Source organism: Microcebus murinus, chromosome 2, assembly GCF_040939455.1.
Source record: "Microcebus murinus isolate Inina chromosome 2, M.murinus_Inina_mat1.0, whole genome shotgun sequence".
NCBI classification, from domain to species: Eukaryota; Metazoa; Chordata; class Mammalia; order Primates; family Cheirogaleidae; genus Microcebus; species Microcebus murinus.
The window spans coordinates 83,292,823-83,313,753 of record NC_134105.1 but is presented as its reverse complement, the minus strand read 5'-3'; the positions used below and the strand labels follow the sequence as shown (position 1 = coordinate 83,313,753).

The 20,931-nt window shown below is 30.9% G+C and overlaps 1 protein-coding gene across 2 annotated transcripts in view; it reads left to right on the top strand.

Annotated features, from left to right (window-relative positions):
* COL11A1 (collagen type XI alpha 1 chain) overlaps positions 1–20,931 on the top strand; it is a 204,631-nt gene that overhangs the window by 74,501 nt on the left and 109,199 nt on the right. For both annotated transcript variants that reach the window (XM_075999901.1, XM_075999900.1), the window contains exons 14-28: positions 2,020–2,076; positions 5,578–5,631; positions 8,881–8,934; positions 9,052–9,105; positions 9,256–9,309; positions 10,661–10,714; positions 10,839–10,883; positions 12,416–12,469; positions 12,904–12,948; positions 13,199–13,252; positions 13,727–13,771; positions 18,344–18,397; positions 19,489–19,533; positions 20,700–20,753; positions 20,835–20,879. In XM_075999901.1, the coding sequence (XP_075856016.1) occupies positions 2,020–2,076; positions 5,578–5,631; positions 8,881–8,934; positions 9,052–9,105; positions 9,256–9,309; positions 10,661–10,714; positions 10,839–10,883; positions 12,416–12,469; positions 12,904–12,948; positions 13,199–13,252; positions 13,727–13,771; positions 18,344–18,397; positions 19,489–19,533; positions 20,700–20,753; positions 20,835–20,879 (768 nt within the window). The remainder of the gene's footprint in view (positions 1–2,019; positions 2,077–5,577; positions 5,632–8,880; positions 8,935–9,051; positions 9,106–9,255; positions 9,310–10,660; positions 10,715–10,838; positions 10,884–12,415; positions 12,470–12,903; positions 12,949–13,198; positions 13,253–13,726; positions 13,772–18,343; positions 18,398–19,488; positions 19,534–20,699; positions 20,754–20,834; positions 20,880–20,931) is intronic.

Sequence of the window (20,931 nt, the reverse complement as noted above, 5' to 3'; positions counted from 1 at the left end):
AAGATAAATACTTCTGAATAGTATATTGAATACATAATTGGAAACATGCTAAAATTATACTTATTTTTCTAGTAGTGGTATTTATTAATTGAATATTACAGTTAAAGAACTGACCCCTGCAGTATTACCATATATAACTCTGGCAGTCTCCCACCACAACACACAAAATTTCTATTTTTTTTTCAAAATTAATGATTTACATACAACTATACTTCCTATCTTTCACATCTAGTTTTACTCTGCTAATAATGTCAATAATTGATGACTTAAGAAAATTAAGAGAATAAAGTTTGTTTCTATTAATTTTCTGAATTATTTAAGATATCTCAGATAATCCAGAAAATTATTATAAATATCTTAGAGTTTTGTGTATATGAAAGTAACCTTCAAATGTATATCTAAAACTTTAATACTCATAATCTATAATATTTTTTCAAAATTCAGTTAATATGGACACATCTTCACTTTAAAATTCTTTTGTCAGTTGAAAGCTTCCACTGTCTGTAGAGTAATAAAACATATAATTACATTTGTGTCTTTTAATTAACTTCCTTGCAATTAAAATGTACATAGGAAACTTAAAAGAATGGACCAGAAAGGAATCGAAAGTCATATAATACTTTTTTTCATAGTATTGGTTTTCCTTTTAAGGAAGAAAGAAATGAAGGCTTTATGGTTGGTATGGATATGGTTACCCACTTCCTAACCACTATAAATTATTTCTGCAATAACTTTTTATTCATCATCATGAATTTATGAATGTATAAAACATCTGAAAACATAAGTGAAGAACTGTAATTCACTCTCAATGTTTGTATATGTATTTCCTAAGTCTGTTAATCTAAAAAGATATCATTATTTGGATACATCATGTATGATGGTAATGAAAAATTTAAATATTTGTTTATTAGAACTTGACATGATACAAATCTAAAAATATTTAAAATAATTCATTAATTATTTCTATAATTTATTTTATAAATTATATTATTTTGAACAATTTTAAGGTAAATTATTTGAACTGAAATATTTTATGAGGCTATTGAATTCCTCATTTTATTAGTCCTCTTAACCTACTTGAAAAATAGGTAGCAAGCATTATAATTCCAATTTTTCAGATATTTAATCTCAAGGATTAAGAAGTATATTGTCAAAAATCTCATGGTGAGTCAGTAGTGAAACTTTGGAGATCCTACTGTTTTCATCTTGTGCACTTTTCTAATATGATTTTGCATTTATTTCTATTACAGTATTATTTTTTATATCTTTTGTGATAAATCTAAGTATTCATCTTTTGAACTCTCTAATATTTGAAAATAGCACACCATACTAATTTAACATCTATCAAATTTTTGTCTTATGTACTGTGTATTTCAGCTTTTCAAGTATGCTAATTTCACATTTCTAATATTCGGTGTAACAATAGTGCATGTCATCAGTTTATTATGCCTATGATTATACAAAATAAATGTATTCTTCTATATAGCATTACATTTGAGATTTGTTAAAGGCACATATTATAACACATCCTGACCAATTTTGCTTTGTGCTGTCTGGCTTTAGTTATAATTTTTCCTAAAATATTCATAGAAAAATTTTACTTAAACATCCTCAAATTGTTCACGTCCAAAAATATTTTATATGAGAATTGTGCCTATACATTTAAAAGAAAAAGACTACACATTATTCTGAAGTAAATTCAGAATAGAAAACAATCAACTATTGTCAGATTTGTTGTTCTAAGATCTCTTAACTTTTATTATTGATTAAATCATAACTATATATATTATAATACTGTATATATGTTAAAGTAATGTAAAAAATGTCTGATCCTTATTTAGATCTTTTGTCATTCTAGAAACTTGTAATTCTTCTGTAACCTGGCACTCTTTTTAGCACATAGTTATTATACCTGTATTGATCATGTGTTATTGAAGGATACCTTGTACAGTTGAATATTATGCTTTAATATGCCCTTCCAGGGGCACATTACTGAACTTGATATATTTTGTTTTCTAGATTGCTCTGAGGGGCCCACCTGGCCCAATGGGTCTAACTGGAAGACCAGGTCCTGTGGTAGGTTACCCAAAAAAAGATAATATATTTTAAGATTTCCACACTAGTAGTTCCCTGCACAACTTCTGCTAGGCATTGTGCATATCTCTGGGTGGTGAAAAATAGTATACATATATCTATTCATGTTATTGATTCCATTTAAAAAAAAATCTCTTTCAATTAGGTTTTCAGTATATTTTTATGAAAAGGATTCAATGAAGAGTTTTTAAATCAAGTAAATAAAATAAAAAATATAACTGAGTCACATGTCAAACTATTAATTTCTCAAACTATAATGATCAATTATTTGCCTATTATCTAGTTAACAAAATGTAATTTTATATTAAATTCTCAAGATTTAATTATATTAAACAGAGTTTACATTTAAAAAATATATTTGAGGCCAGGGAAAATCATTACACAACCTTAAGGGCAAGCAAGATACTTGGTTTAAAGTGCAAATTGTTTCCCATATGCCATGAGATGCTTCGGATATTAGAAAAATTATTTTTTCTTTTAGAGACTCTCGTAAAATGACGATGTATTATATTTTCCTGACAAGCATGATAACAAGCTAACGTAATTCAAATAGTTTTTCTAAAATAATCTTCAAATATACTGAAAGTTACCAAATGTTAAGCAGTGTACACGGAAAACACAATGAAACTTTCCAAACCATATTTTTTCTTGAAGCGAGAACATGGTAGGATTCAAACCAGGATTATCATGTATTTTAAAATTAACAGAATAAATAATTTATGTTGTATTTGATTTTCAATATAAACAGCTATTTTCTACTATGCTTTCATATGCTTTCATCTGCTTTCAGTATGTTTTATGCAAATAAATCTATTTATAGGCTCTATTACTCTGAAAGTTAAAATCTTATTTGTGATGTATTTAGTAGACAATTATAACAAAACTATAGTGTTCAAATATAAACAAATACTTAGTCTTCTAATTATTTAATTTGCTTTACTGATCATATTAGGAGGACAAATAGTTTTCTTCATGTATTTTATTCAAGCATTTGATATATAGTTCTCCATAAACATATTTGCCTAATTCAGTCTTGAAATTTTATAACACTATGTATTTTGAAGGACTCTGCATTCAATAATATGAGCTCATGTAGGACATACATTCTGATAAGATGTTTCACATAATTTTAATTACACACACTTCCAAACACATTATCAAGTGTTTATCATGTATTTTTACTATTCTGCTTTTAAAATGTGATAAGGAATATGGAAGATTCTATGATGCTTAACAAATGAGAAAACAGAGTTAACATTTAATTGCTTGTTAGTGACTCAAATTTACATAACTGAAGAAAGTAAGCAGTGTGCTACTGTTTTGCAAAATTTGGGGGAAGAAGAATTACATGGGTATTTTATTAAAGATAAGAATTCCTGGGGCCCTGAACTTGAGACTCTGATGTAGGTTCAGGTTTGGGACCAGAACTGTATTTTTAAATAAACTGTATTTTTAATGCATGCACCAGGTTGATTCCTATGGCAAACATGTTTGGGAAACACTGCCATATACTACATAATTTCAAATATCAGTCATGGATCTCTGAAACTGTATTATCCAAAGGAATTTCATTATTTGTAATCTTGACAAACACAAGCAAATCAATCTATAGAGGCTAAGGACAGTGATAAGCGAAACCAATAGATACACATTAGATTAGTAATTCTTATTTTTACCAAACAACCATTAAGGGCTAGTATTCTGCAACATGTTGTCAAAGAGAAAACATTGACAACCATGTACACATTCTCAATGTCATAGCCAAGATTAATTTTTTATACTTATCTCTTTGTTATGGAAAGTTTTAGCTCCCTTAAATATGAAAGAGAGGTATTGAGAGAAAAACATCATGTTTTTTCAATACTTTCTCTTGTATTTTTTCCAAAAACATGCACAATTGATGTTTATGTCAAAACATCAAATTATTAGTCAAATATCAGTTAATTATAGAGTCTAAAATATTTTACACATTCTGACTTAGAAAGGAAAGTCTACATCAATACTTTGACATAAAAATATACATTTTCCAATGAAAAATTATTTTATACAATTATTTTTATCCAATGGTTTATGTAAACAAATGGAGGATTATAACATAAAATACACAGGAAATGTAGAAAATAGCATTTTTTTCTTATTCTGTTACTGTCAATCATACTGTGTGATGATTTTTTGAATAAGTGTTTGGGGCAAAGTAATTATTTTCAGTAATTATGTTGAGTATTAGTGTTTTATTATTTATTATGTTTATTTATATATTTATTATTAATATGTTAATTATTGGAGTAATTATGTTGAGTAGGTAATGCTTATATACAGAGGATATAATGCAGTGAGTTAATTAAAAATAAATTGAGTGTTCTGTAATTGCATTTAATTCAGATATTAATAATCTGATTTAATGTAGGCACTCAGTTTTTCTCTTACGGTAATTTAGTTGCAAGAATTCTTGATTAGAAGCTTAAAAGTCATCATTCTTCTAATTTTTAAGATTAGAAAATTCATGCTGCTTGACTTTATGTATTTCTTGGGAGTCATGTCAATAGTTATTTTTTACTTAGGAGACACTGGAAGGCGATAGTTAACATTTTCAAACTTAGTATAACTTTAATCTTTGTTATATAATACTTTTATACAATGCACAATTTAATAGAAAGTATATGAATTTAAATAAATCAGAAATGTTTTAACAACACGTAGTATTTCAGCATGAAGTAACTATAATCACCATGTTCATTTTTAATTTTCTAAAATTTTTTTGTAATATGAATGGCCTACTATTTATTTTTAAAACTCATGACTTCTTTAGAAAACAATTTTATATATATATATTTTTGGTTAAGTTGCCAGGTCTTAGTTGCACCTTTTAAATTATGTAAATGTTCTTAAGAAATGTTTCTTATAAAGACTGATTCTTGGGGGAAAATACAAAGCAATCTGGGAAAAAATGTTTTGACATTATTTTAGGACAATTATAATGATAGCAAAGGTATTTTTCTTGCCACTTTATTGCTATACAGTTCAGTATCTAAGAAATATCTGAGTATAAAAGCAGTAACATTTTGTCAAATTCTTATTGTATAATATAAATTAATTCAGTACGTACCTGATTTGGTAAAGGTGTGTTACTCTAGTACTACACCACAGTGTAGTGATAAATCAGGCCTATGGATTATCATAAGTGTTCTGTTGGGATATACATTAAAGAAAATTTCAATGTGATTTGATGAGTTTGGCTTCTGTATAGTTAAACATAAAATATAGACCTTTAAATATAATTCACTGACTGGAATACAGTTAGTATGCTGAGAAGAGACATACTTTAATAAAAGAACTTGAACATTTTATTGTATTAATGAGATCATATTAATAGGATTAAATATATTTTTTAAAATGTTTACTTATTTCAAGTGAAAATGGTAGGATAAAAGTGGTTAGGGAATTAGTCAATTAAATTATTAAATTCTTACTTTTTCTCCACAGGGGGGGCCTGGTTCATCTGGGGCCAAAGGTGAGAGTGGTGATCCAGGTCCACAGGTAAAAAATAGAAAAAAAATATTGTTCTTTTATTCTTTAGTTTCTCTAGTAGAGCAATTGAAGTGTCTCCTGTTTGTTTTATGAGTAATTATTTACATTATCTTTAAACCCACATCACCTCTTTAAATTCAGAAATCCTGAGTGACCAGTTGACTACCAATAACTTAGTTAATTTAAATAATAAGAAGATAATAAACTAGAGTTGGATAGGCCTGAAAGATATAGACCTTCAGAATTCTATGTTGGCAGGAGATTGTGCAGCAGAGCAAAACAATTGTGGTCGTACTTATACTGGTGCTGCCTTACAACCATGTTTTCTGTGGAGGGTAAATGTAGCTCGTTATCTCAAAAAGGATGTCTAGTATAATTAAAGGAACCTTCATAGAGCTGAGGAAATTAAGAGAAATTGTGAACATTTAAGCTGAAATTTTAGGAATGATCTTAGATTATGTTTTCATGGTGCCAAATTAAAAAATACTACTTTTTGCTTAATGATGATAAGTAGGTAGAGCCATCGCATTATGGAACGTACTTATTCTACAAAACAGAAAACCAAAAAGTAATGTATTTTTAACATACATTTATTTTTATTTTTTTTTATTTTATTTTTTTTTTATTTTATTTTTTTTTTTTGAGACAGAGTCTCACTTTGTTGCCCAGGCTAGAGTGAGTGCCGTGGCGTCAGCCTAGCTCACAGCAACCTCAAACTCCTGGGCTCGAGTGATCCTTCTGCCTCAGCCTCCCGGGTAGCTGGGACTACAGGCATGCGCCACCATGCCCGGCTAATTTTTTTTTTTTTTTTTTTAATATATATATCAGTTGGCCAATTAATTTCTTTCTATTTATAGTAGAGACGGGGTCTCGCTCAGGCTGGTTTTGAACTCCTGACCTCGAGCAATCCGCCCGCCTCGGCCTCCCAAGAGCTAGGATTACAGGCGTGAGCCACAGCGCCCGGCCATACATTTATTTTTAAATGAAAATGCTTCTGATATATTAAAAAACTATAAATTCAAATTGGGCCTGTCAAGTGACCATCCACTAATTCTTTTCTTCTTTTTAAATTAATTATATTTTTGAAAAATTATAATAAAATTGAATCATAGCATTTATATTAATATATATATTCTTTATAACCACCACAGCAATCATCAGTAGAGAGAATAGTTGTATGACACCAACTGCTTGGTGTCACCACTCTATAGTGATATCTTCCCCAGCTCTTAACACCTGGCAACCATTGATCTGTTCTTTGTTCTTTATCACTACAGTCTTTTCTTTTCGAGAATATCATAAAAAGAACATCATCCATTATGCAGTTTTTCCAGACTGGCTTCTTTGACATAGTGCCTTTGAGATTCATCACAGTTGATGAATGCTTCTATAGAGCTTTCTTTTTTGTTGCTGAGTAGTATTCTATTGTATGTACACACCACAATTTATTTTAAAATGAAAGATATCCAGAGAAAACTGATAAAGGTGTTTGGGTGATGTGGGATATGGCAGCCTTATTTTTTATGCTTGATTAACATTAGTATAAAAGGATGGAAAGCATTTTCAGGTTAACTGGGAATTGCATAAAAATATTGAAATTACACTACATGAAAATCTAGGGAGCTATTCTTTTGCAAAGTTTGTGAACTCTTTGATCAAACTCTTCTCTTTATAATACACCTGAAACTGAAAACATGCTATAGTTTTCTTGGATTTTGCAGTTTTTCCTAACTTCCTAAATTCAAAGAAAGAGATGTGAAATCAAATGAGGAATTATTTTCATTAAAAATTAAAAATATTTGTTCTGTTATTGTTACCCCTTGCTTTCCATTTAGAGTTCAGGGTAGAGTCTTCTCACTATAATAAATTTTTTAAAAGCTATACTCTTGACTGGGCATGGTGGCTCATGCTTGTAATCCTAGCACACTGGAAGGCTGAAGCTGGAGGATCGCTTGAGGTCAAAAGTTCAAGACTAGCCTGAGCAAGAACAAGACCCCATCTCTACTAAAAATAGAAAAAATTAGCCAGGCATGGTGGCATATGCCTGTAGTCCCAGCTCCTCAGGAGGCTGAGGCAGGAGGATCACTTGAATCCAGGAGTTTGAGGTTGCTGTGAGCCAGGCTGATGCCGTGGTACTCTAGCCCAGCAACAAAGTGAGACTCTGTCTCAAAAAATAAAAAAAAATAAATAAAAGCTATACTCTTTAACCTGTAATTACTAGACAATTCTTATTTTTTATTTCTAGAATGAACAGATTATGGTGATCATAAAAATAATCTATATTTTCAAATGTGGGTTCCATTTTTCTGCTATGCTTACTCTATGCATATTCGTTTAAATTAACTTTAAAAGGGATATGTAGTTAGTTAAATATAAAGGCCTATCTATTAATAATATTTATACTGGAACTACATTTGATCTATTATTAGCTGTGTAATTTTATTTTAAAATTATTTATTTTAAAATTTTAAAATTTAAATTTATTTTGATCCCCACATAAGGTGTATTTTGATACATTATGTTGTACTGCTACTGAAGACAAAAATAATGCATTGAGAATTTTTAACCTTCAATATGATATAGCATGGTGCCAGTCAGTATTTGCTTTAGGGATTTACAAGTTATCCCTCAGCATTTTGTAGATAATAGAAGAAACATGTGCCAGCCACTGTGCTAAATTGTAGGTATTTAATGGAAAAAAAAACACAAAAATGGATTTAGTCAAAGACCATAGCAGTTAACAATCTAACGGGGGATTCAGATATAAGAAAAAGCAATTGCAATCCAACATGGATACATGCAATGAAAGAAGTATCGAGGAGAGAATATTCAAAAAATGAAGAAAATGGTGAAGGAAAGGGGATTGGAAAGAGAAGAGAAATAGGATGGATGGTTAAGAGTGTGTTCTGTCAAGGAAAATGTAAAACCCCAAGGTTTTGATAATAAAATGAGTAATTGAGGATATTTTTAAAGTTTAATATACCCCATTCTATTTTTTTGTTTATACGTAATCACATGTCGACATATGGACTCAATAAGTAATATGATCTTTCTTTATAAGAAGCCATTTAGAAAAATTGATGTCTTTTTTCACTTTATCTGAACTTTTACACAAAAATAATTTCCTATGTTTAAATCATTAAGGTGCAGTTAAGAAGATATCAATAACATTTTCTAAAACCAGATCTCTCAATTTCATTGAATTTATTGATTAAGAAATCTATAATATGATTTAATTATGATGATTTTTTGCTATAGGGCCCTCGAGGTGTCCAGGGTCCTCCTGGTCCAACGGGAAAACCTGGAAAAAGGGTATGGCATATTTTCATTGTGTATTTTGAGGGCATCTGCAATGATCAATTATTTTGTGGTCTTTTACTCTCTGCTGGTAAGAATCCCTTTGTTTAATGATGTTCTCGGCATTATCAGGGGCGTCCAGGTGCTGATGGAGGAAGAGGAATGCCAGGAGAACCTGGGTCAAAGGTCAGGAGCTCATATATTTGCATATTCAGATTTTTTATGTCAATCCACCCTGGAAAATTTTATATTTTACAATAAAATTTCTGAATATGAATTACAGTACATATTTACACTGGGCATGTGATGATGATGATGATGATGATGGTTTTACAGGGAGATCGAGGATTTGATGGACTTCCAGGTCTGCCTGGTGACAAAGGTCACAGGGTAAGATACATTTATTACTTTTTATTCAGAGATAATAATAATTGGGATGTTATGAAATATTTTTAAATTGATATACTTTAATAAATCAGAAGAAGAATATCAATTTGTATATATAATATCTAATAGATACTTGGAGAAAGATAGGTAACATTACATGTGCCATCACTGTAAGTTCTTTGATTATTTTCAGGCACTAAAATATTCCTTGTACACAAACATAAATTGACATGGAATCTTTATGTACATATGTGTAGAAAATATCACATTTATAGAAGAGCTACTGTGGATATTTAATTTTACTCTAGTTTTTTGATAATTGTCTTAATTTCCCCTTTACATTATTGTCTGTGGAAATATACCCCAAAGAAAACATCTGTAGTTAGTCTGTCATTAATATAATAATATACTGGACACTATATAATTTCTTTTTGATGATATGAGCTTTCAGTCCAATGCCAGAGCTTATAATTTGCTAAGACTAAATAAAGCACCATGCTGAATAGCAAGCCAGTAGATATATTTAGTGGGGAATTAAAGAGACAATTTCTCAAAGAAAGATCAGCTTTGGATCTTCACTGCTTTCTTTACCAGAAGTTAAGACAAATTTCAAGTAAATTGGAGAAGAAAAAAAAGGGAAAAAGAAAAGAGGACTCTGTGAATGTTTAGCCAAATATCTAGTGCAGGAGTCCTCAAACTTTTTAAACAGTGGGCTGTCCCCAGGGGGCTGTTCACTGTCCCTCAGACCGTTGGAGGGCTGGACTATAGTTTTAAAAAAACTATGAACAAATTCCCATGCACACTGAACATATCTTATTTTGAAGTAAAAAAACAAACGGGCAAAAACACCCCGATGTGGCCTGCGAACCATAGTTTGAGGACACCTGACCTAGTGTATGCCTAACACGTCAAGATTAATAAATAATTTTGTCATTTTTAAAAAATCCAAAATTCCTTTAGTACTTGTGAGTTGTGCTGATTTAATATAAATTACTTAGAAGTAGAAAATATGTAGGTAAAATCACCAAAGTGTTTTCATGTTTAAAACAATTTTTAGTAAAATAATTTCTAAATGGTTACTTTGTAATAACTAAATGTCTGAAAATTATTTTAGGTATTTATATAAACTTTTTGCATTGAAAATTGAGGGAATATTTTTCCTAGCATACTAATATGTAAAGCCAGTTAAAGTTGTGAAATTATAATTAATCTGTGAAGTGTTCTGAGGCAAGCAAATAAAACATAAGTTTTTCTTGCCAAATGCCCTGTTATATTTGGTTAGGATGGCTACCTGATAGACTTGTAAACATTCTGCTTATTTCATATGCTAATCATATTCATATTTATTTAATAGGGTGAACGAGGTCCCCAAGGTCCTCCAGGTCCTCCTGGTGATGATGGAATGAGGGTATATTAAGACTTTTTAAATTTTTTAAATAAATATTTAAAATTAAAACATAAGAGAACAAAATCGTGTTGAAATGATGCATTGTCTAAATGCTCTACCCTCCTGTTCATTTTGGCAATGACAGGGAGAAGATGGAGAAATAGGACCAAGGGGTCTTCCAGGTGAAGCTGTAAGCAACTTTCTTTGTTTCTTTTTAAATAACAATATTTCTGTTTTTGAGTAATAGTGTCTGGTATCACACATATAAAAGCAATAATAAACTCAGGTAAATATCGCAGTCATACCTAAGCTAACCAGATAATTGTCATGTAAAAAAATATAAAGAGAACTCCTCTTTTGTCATAGAAAAAATCTTGGAAAATTGAGAGAAAAATGTGGAATGTCACATCTTTAATTAAAAATGTTACATGCCAAAACTAGCTAACTTTCCTAGTTTTTGTGGCCATTTCTTTGTTTTCTTTCTTTTGTTTGTTTTCTATCATCAATAGCTCATAACATATTTTATGTTACCAGAAGAATTATATTATATTATTATATTATATTACCAGAAGAAACAGAAGAATGAGGCACTTAGTATATACCAAATATAAGAATTATATTGTTTTTCTCCATTGACTATTATAAATTAGGAAACTGAACTGGGAAGGTTTACTCAAAGCTAGCGAACAAAAGAAACAGGCCTAATTTCAGTCTCAATTTGCCACATCCCAGACTGTCAAGTCAAATAAGTTCAAGCAAATGGGAGAGACAGTAAATTACTGTATTGACTTTTCTAAAGAAGTTAAAGAAGGTAAGCAGGTGAAGAAGGGGGAATAAAAATGGGAGGAGAGACAATCTGCAAATAGTAATAATTTAAGAACTCTTCTCTCAGGAATGCTTTCTTGCCGGGTGCGGTGGCTCACGCCTGTAATCCTAGCTCTCTGGGAGGCCGAGGCGGGCGGATTGCTCAAGGTCAGGAGTTCAAAACCAGCCTGAGCAAGAGCGAGACCCCGTCTCTACTATAAATAGAAAAAAATTAATTGGCCAACTGATATGTATATAAAAAATTAGCCTGGCATGATGGCGCATGCCTGTAGTCCCAGCTACTCTGGAGGCTGAGGCAGAAGGATCGCTCAAGCCCAGGAGTGTGAGGTTGCTGTGAGCTAGGCTGATGCCACGGCACTCACTCTAGCCTGGACAACAAAGCGAGACTCTGTCTCAAAAAAAAAAAAAAAAAAAAAGAATGCTTTCTTTAATCTGCATATATAGTTATCCATCTGTCTGTTTCTATCCCTCAATGGATGCTATATCAAGATGGAATTTGCCTAAATGTAAAATAAATGAGACTCCAGACTATTCTATATGTATTGTCTTTCTGACTGAATACTAAGATTCAGTGTTGCCATTCAAAAGTGCCTTATTTAAAGTATTAAACCATTTCCTATTTTAAACATTTCCTTGGTTCTGAATATGTAAATTGATAGACTGAAAGATACACAGTTTTTGTACTAAAGACTCACTGTTATCCATTTTGGCTTTTGGATCAGTATAAACACTACATATTTACGCATCATAAACATGGCGTTTTAAATATCACTTTCAGAATGTTAAGAGAAGATATGCAAATATTTTTACTCTAAACGTTACCTTAGAATTTCTTCAGTGGAAGAGGCATGTTTTAAGGGTATTTCCTATGAAGACATCCTCTCTTGTTCCTCCTAGGGTCCACGAGGCTTGCTGGGACCGAGGGGAACGCCAGGACCACCAGGACAGCCTGTATGTATTGCTGGAGACTTTCAGGATTTTCTAGGGAAAACCTGTTGCCAAAATCTTTAAAGCTGTTAGGTCATTAAAATTCTTAGTAGATAGCTAAGAGTTTACTGCCTTGTTATGTTGTAAGATCTAATGATGCTCCATAACTGACCATTGTCTCCCCCATTTGTTTTTTTTTTTTTTTCCACTTGGTCATCTATCTCATAGTTTTCATGTTGAATCTCCAGCATGCAGTGGGAAATGTTGCTAGATTGTCTCCAATGTGGACATGGATACCAGAGGATAGGTCTTGCCATTTTCATGTTTCCATTGAATCCTAAAATAATTTTTAGTCATCGTAGGCTAGTGGGTATCATGCTATTAGATTAGTCTTTTTGATTTTTTGTTTTAGCATCTAAATTTATAAACAACCGTACATACTATTTTCTTCATTGAAGGGCATGGCTGGTATAGATGGCCCCCCAGGACCAAAAGGGAACATGGTAAGTATCAAATGTCCATAACATAATTCATCTTTGAATCTGAATACTAACAAACCATTTTTGATGCTAAATGTAAAGATTGCTTACATTTTGGTAAATACATTAATTACTGCTAGCATTAAAACTTTGCAATATTTTCCAAATTCCTTTGAGGGAAAACTGGTTTGGGGGCTAGTTCTTAATTGAGAAGAAAAAAACCATATTTTGTGTAATAGCCATATTAAAGACTCTTTGTATTTTCCTATGGTAGGGTCCCCAAGGGGAGCCTGGACCTCCAGGTCAGCAAGGAAACCCAGGACCTCAAGTAAGTCTAAGGCCATTGAGCTCCTTTGAAATCATTGGGGTAAAATGGTTATCTAATCAAGAGAAAATTGACAGCCTCAAAATTTTCTGTGTATGGATAACAATGTTTAAAATGTGACTGTAAGAAGATGTATTTTTCCTTTTTTTTTTTTTATTTTTTTTTATTTGAGCAAACTTGCAGAGGCTCCTTTTTTCCCCGAGAGAAAAATGAGTCATTTAGTGTTTAGGGAATGCTAGGACAAGTAGCCACACCTGCAGGAGAATTCTGAATAGCTTCACATTGCAGTCCCTTTGCAAAAAGAGTAGCTTGTGTAAAACTCCTCATAGTGTTCCAAAACTCTTCGGGGAGTGTGGGGGATATGTATAGATTTTTATAATTCACGTCATGTGCAATAGAGAGCTAATAATTTACTATTTTAAAAGTATGTTCTTGTGATGTGATTCCTGACATATGAAATAAATTCTTTTAAAATAGGGTCTTCCTGGTCCACAAGGTCCCATTGGTCCCCCTGGTGAAAAAGTAAGTTACTCTGTTGTTCTAGTAATAATACCTGATAAACAAGTCTGGGGTTAACAACCTTAGGCGGTGTAAGGCCTGCCTTCTGTTTCGGTTAAGATATCTAGGTGGCTCAGCACATAAGGAATTGATCTGGAGTTAAACCATGTGAGTACAGTGTGGGAAGCATTCATGCATACATCTTTAAACTATGAGTGATAAAATTTCAGTTACCATTTGGATAGCTTCCAAATGTGACATTCTCAGCTATATTAATTTCAAAAATGTTCTGGTATGAGTGGATGTTTTGTCTTTATTTTCATTCTCTTTTCTTTCTCATTATTTGAAAAATGTAATTAGGTTTGCTTGTGACAAAGGGTTCATAGCAAGATCTGATTAAGGGAAAATTGTGAGGTTGTCACTGTCAACATTTCTCATGTATGAATGGCAAATGATGTTCTCGTTAATAACTCAATGTCTGGATCAAAACAGGAATAAATCTCTAATTAAAGAGATGTCTTTTCCCCTGATCTCCTCTACCAAATTCCCTGAGTAATATATTGTTCCCTGTAGATACAACACAATTGGTAGCTGGTTCTTTCTAACACCTTTTTCCTCCTTATTTTTGTTGATTTCTATGAACATATCAATTTTTTAAAAAAACCATTAACAGCTTTATTGTGATATAATTTATATGCTGTAAAATTTCACTTGTTTTAAAAGCACAAGTCAATGACTTTTAGTAAATTTACAAAGTTGTGCCACAATCTAACTTTTAGACTATTTATTTATACCACTCCACAAAAATATTTGTGTCAATTTGCAGTCCTCGTTTCCATCCCAGATATAGACAACAACTAATCTACTTTCTGTCTCTATGGATTTGCCTTTTCTGAATGTTTCATATGAATGAAATATATGAATGAATTTAATACACGGTTTTAATCATATAAATAAATAAAGTAAGTGACCTTTATCTGACTTCCTTTATTTGGCATAATGTTTTTGAGGTTTATCTATGTTGTAGTATACATATGTCAGTACTTTATTCCTTTTTATTGTCTAATAGCATTCTATCGACTGAATATACCTGGTTCTGTTAACTTATTCAGCAGTTGATAGCATATGGGTTGTTTAAACTTTTTAGCTATGGTCCATAAAATATTACTGCTGTGAATATTTGTATTCTAGTCTTAGTGTAGATATGCTTTCTTTCCTTTTTGGTATATACTTAGAAGTAGAACTCCTGGGTCATGTGGCAAACTTATGTTTAAATTAAGAAGTTTCCAAAATTGTTTTTCAAAGTTTTTGCACCATTTTTTTCTTGCCATCAGCAATGTATGAGGGTACTAGTTTCTCCACATCTTCACTAATATCTTGTTATGATCTGTTTTCTTGATTATGTCAATTCTTCTTGGTGTGAAATGGTATCTCATTGTGGTTATAATTTGCATTTCCCTATGATCACTAGTGATTTGAACATCTTTCCATGTGCTTATTGACCATTTCTATAACCTACCTATTTGGTAAAATATTTATTCAAATCCTGTGGTACTCTTCTAATAATATCTTATTACTCAGTTGTAAGAGTTAACGTACCAGATTTAAGTACTCATTAAAGTACCTTTTTCTGGGATGTTTTCTATATAGTTGCAGATGTTTGGTTCTAAAGGTGATTTTAAATCTTTGCTTTAGAATTTAGATCAAAGATGTTAATCTGGGCCAATCTAATATTTTAGAGTAGCTCATCATAAGCATGTTGTATTTATTATAATAGTACTTGAAACATGCACCTATTAAATTTTTTACTACGATTTTGTCATGTATGCACTGGATTATTAAGAAGAATTTGCTCTTAGAGAAAATTGTTATATTTGAATTCCCTTTGCTGAGCCAGAGGTAAAATATAGGATCTGGTTCACAGCACTTAATGTTGGTAACTAGAGAGCTGTCCTACGTATATACTGCTTCTGTCTCTGATCTGAACATATTAAGCTTGTAGGTTTAAAGACAATCCCTTTCCATCAAAAGGATAAAACAACTCAAGAACATGAGGGAAACATCTTTTAATTATAATGCATCTATACTGCATATTTTGCATTGTATCTATATTAAAATGTAAAAATTATTACTTTTATATTTTTATGATAATCTATGATCTATTTATTCTGCTCAACAATCTTGTCTCCTAAGATTTGGGGAACAGTAATTTTTAAAAATTATATCATGATATAAACTAACATTTAAATATAATTTAACTAGTGTCATATATTTTTAATATTCAAGAACTTTTATGGCTTTTGTCATAAGTTATTATAGCCTGTGCTTTTGTTATATTTGTGATAAAATATTTCATAAAGTATAAATTAATGAACTAAAATGGTTCAATTATTTTTTTCTGAATCTAGTGCATACACAACAAAATCATTGTTTATTTTATTTTAAAAATAAATATACTGAATATTTCTTCTTATTTATGAGTTAAAAATTAAATCATACATATAATAATTGCTTTACAGAAAACAAATTTGATGTTGTATAACTCTATGAGCCCAGTATGAAATAGCAAGACACAAAATAAATACTAAAGGAAGGGAATTTGAAGTCATGGGTACAGCCCTTGGTTCATTCAGATTACAACACTGTCACATATTAACATTGCTTAATTTACCTAAACTCTTAGATGATAATATTTCAAGAAATTCTTTGAGAATGTAGATAATACACATAAATTATTTATGATAGTGTGTAGACACACTCAATAATTTCTACTATTTTGTTAAAATCTAAAGCCTATGATATTCATTCGATTTTATTCCTCCCTCTCCATGGAAGCAGCAAGCAGTTAAGAAAGCAGACAAACCATTCTGTTGTCATGAAACTTCTATTTTAAAGAGATATTTGATTTTAATTTGACTTAAAAATCATGTTATAGTACAAAAGTTTTAATATATCTTGTCTACCCTCAAATATATAACAACACAAAAAAATTTGTGTAGTATTGTCCACGAGGTTATTGCCATAAAAATATCACATCCACTGATAATAATTATTGATGTAATAGTTCTTTGTGCATTGCATTTTGTTTTGAAGAAATAAATCCATTGTCTTGAGAACAAAAAGTAATGTGATAGGCAAAATGATGCCATCAAAAACTTAATGTTATATAATAATTATTACATAGTGTTAAGTTACCTGACTGAATATGACTTTGCAGACTGGCGAAGAAGATTGAAATTTTTAAGTTCTTTAAATGATATATAATTAATTTCAGTTATAAATATGAATTGCTGAATTTAAAGGTTACCTGTAAGGGTTTTTGCTTGTTTGTTTTATACTGATTTAATTGAGGCTTTCTTATAAAATTCTGTAATATTAGCCAAGGTGAATACAATGCTTATCCTAAATACTCTTCGAGAATGGAAAAACCTTAAACCGTGTCTAGCATTTATGCTTGCTGATATATCCTTGTCTTTTCTATTTTTTCAAAATCCTGGTTAATAACCTGACCAGTAAACAATAATGCTTTTGGTATTAAGGAACTGATAAAGTTAATAGTCTCAGCAGACTGCCTACTTTTCTCCCAGGAAAGGGCCTGCTTCTTAAAGTGATATTTCTGCCATGGTCCAAAGTGAGCTTTGGGAAAGTTAAATGAGATTTGAAATCCTTTGTGGTTAAACAGGGTGTAGAATGATCTGCAGAATTGGTACTTTGTTATTATTTGTTAGTTGCATATTAGGAAATGTTCTTTTAAAATCCAAATAGATTTATTTTTCTTCATGAATGAAGAAACTATGAATAACTATCACACTGTAACATATTTCTTTTTTTTTTTTTTTTCTTTTTTTGAGACAGAGTCTCGCTTTGTTGCCCAGGCTAGAGTGAGTGCCATGGCGTCAGCCTAGCTCACAGCAACCTCAAACTCCTGGGTTCAAGCAATCCTCCTGCCTCAGCCTCCCGAGTAGCTGGGACTACAGGCATGCGCCACCATGCCCAGCTAATTTTTTTCTATATATATTAGTTGGCCAATTAATTTCTTTCTATTTATAGTAGAGACGGGGTCTCACTCTTGCTCAGGCTGGTTTCGAACCCCTGAGCTCAAACGATCCACCCGCCTTGGCCTCCCAGAGAGCTAGGATTACAGGCGTGAGCCACCCCGCCCGGCCTGTAACATATTTCTTAAATCAATGTTACTATGTAATTTTTTAAATTTGCACTTATTGATATTATTAATGAAATTTTATCCAATGGTTACCTCCTCAACAATATAAATCAATGGATTTCTAAAAGTATATTGTTTTCTGTTTATTCTCTAAGCTCTAGTCTATTGTGATATTCAAAAACTAACTTAAAAAAAGGTTGTATTTACGACTACTAAGCAGACTAAAAAGGCATATTTTTGGCATGTTAAATCTAGTTTTCAATTATCTTTATATACCATTTCTTCCACATAATATGTTAAAAATTTATTTACATCTTTGTTACTTATAAATAGTAGTTAGTGACTCAAAAATTTTGTTAACAGTATATGTACAAACCAGAATTTTCATTATTTTCATTATTTTAAAATAAAATATTCTTTCTATATTTGATAAGGGACCGCAAGGAAAACCAGGGCTTGGTGGACTTCCTGGTGCCGATGGGCCTCCTGTAAGTAACAGCTAGCTGATTATTAACATTTCTAAACGTTATTTTCAAAAATATCTTTTTACCTATGTTTTAGAAATGAATGTATAAAGTTAGTAAAAACAAATTGAGCCAGTAATTAAACAGTGATCTCTCTAAAATACTATTACATCACTTCCATATTGTAAATTCTTTAGTAAGCTCACAATTGCCTTTGCATAAACTCAATCTGGCACTCTAGGTCAGAACTTTTCCAGAATTTCATATTTTCGTACTTCTTCATGAACAAATAGCTACAGGAAAATAGGTTCAATCACATTTCCTCAGCATGCTCTAGATTTTCTCTCACTCTACCTTTCCACATGTCTATTTTTTTCCATAGAAATCTCAACTCCAACCTCTTCTTCTTTCCAAAGTACCTGTTTTCTTTCTAAGTGTTCAGATGAATTTCCTTACCATTCATAAATTTTCTCAGATATCTTCCATGAAAATTCCTCAGCCTTTCCTCCTTTTCTGGAAATATAGCAACATTTATTATTTCCTCTCACATAGTAATAAATCATATAATTATGTACTCTCTATAGTTGTTATTAAAAAAATTGTGATTTATGGATTCCTTTTCTCTTCAAACTATTTAGATTTTTGAGAGCTAGAATACAAAATTTCTCACTCTGCCTTATTTATGATCTTGCTATATTTTCAGATGTCCCACACATATGCCTTAATTGCCTTTTGAAGGTACATGTAAAATAATTTGATCAATATGCAAAACATAAGAGAAATCTAATTGCCTTTATTTGAGACTCTACTTGAAACAGATAGAATTGTTAATGAATGGTATGTATTGTTTCATGTCCTTTTTCCAAGCCTTCTCAAATGCATTATGAATTTGATGAAACATACATCCATCAAATAAAAACTTATTATGTATACTTCCAAATACCATAGTTTCCAATGTTATTTTAAGCCATGTATACTGATGCAAAAGTGTTCAATATTTTTTGAAACTTAGAGAGTAAAATCTAAATAGACTTAAAACAAAAGGAACCATTTCATAGTTTTATCAAATGCCATTAATATTGCATCTGATCAGTATATATTTTTGCTAAATATAGGGTCATCCTGGAAAAGAAGGCCAGTCTGGAGAAAAGGGTGCTCTGGTAGGTTTCAAAGTAGCCATTTCCATGTCCTGTCAATTTATCTTTAAGAGAAGGTTACCTTAATTTGGTTATCTCCATAATATATTCTTCTTTGATCACTTAGAGATGTATTAGAAAATAAACACCAGAAAATATTTTATCTCTCCCTATATATATGTCTGCTTTCTAAAGAACTTAACATTTAAATAGGAATCATTATATTTTTGGTATAATAAACACGTGCCTTAGATAGATAACTTTTAATTTTGTATTAATAATTTTATAAATTAGCTTGTGTTTTTCATTTTTTAAAAATATTCTCATGATCAGGAATAGATCCACATTCTATGTATATATTATATGTGGAGTAAATGATAATATCATAAAACACTGAAATTGGAATTATCAAATATCATTAAACTGCTTAGGTAATTTTATTATTAACCCAATTTTTTTATTACTTATGACTTTCTGGTATCTTTTAGCTGAGAGGATATTACATTTAGGAACAATAGTTATTAAAATATCTAACTGAAATATAATAAAAGCATATTCAATGTTAGGATGACTTTGGATTACAGTAGCAGGGGTAGGATCATTTTTGTTTAGAGTTGTTAGTTTGGGATTTGTCTAAAATAACATTAAGAGTTTCAGCATTACTGCAGAAATTATAAATTATATTTTATATAATGTTCCCTTAAGGGAGTAGAGAAATAAAGCCAGCTCTGGAATATACTTATAATTTTGATCATATTCTTGATGATGTAAATTTTACAAATTTATACAAATTTTCTACTAGAAACTATTGATCCTGTTGGTTAATCAATAACTGTTTACTGTAGACATTGAGCATAACATATTTTTTCAGGTGAAAAAACTTAGTTATTAATTACCCAATTGTTTACATTATTTTACATACTTATAATATTTGTCTTAGGCCATTTAAATATCTATTTTTAGCATGAATATATGGTTTAATAAGTTTGGAGTAGGTAGTGCTAGTCATTATATGGTTTTGTTCATCATATCTGCCTCTAGAAACAAAGGGAAAACTACAAGAAATCTTTACCAAGTATTAATAGTAGAAAAATACTACATTTTTGTTGATTATTTGCTAAAATTAAGGTACATAAATTAGTAGCTCTTTCAATGTATTTGATGTTTAAATTGCAATGAATCTTTTTCAGGGTCCTCCTGGCCCACAGGGTCCTATTGGCTACCCTGGCCCCCGGGGAGTAAAGGTAATTATTAAATTGTTTTCACATTATTTACTTTTAATGTGAAATGTGATAGTTACTTAATACTTCTAATTTATTCCATAGGGAGCAGATGGTGTCAGAGGTCTCAAGGGATCTAAAGGTGAAAAGGTAAAATATAATTGTGTGATTTACTTTCTGGGTATCTATTACACCAAAATTT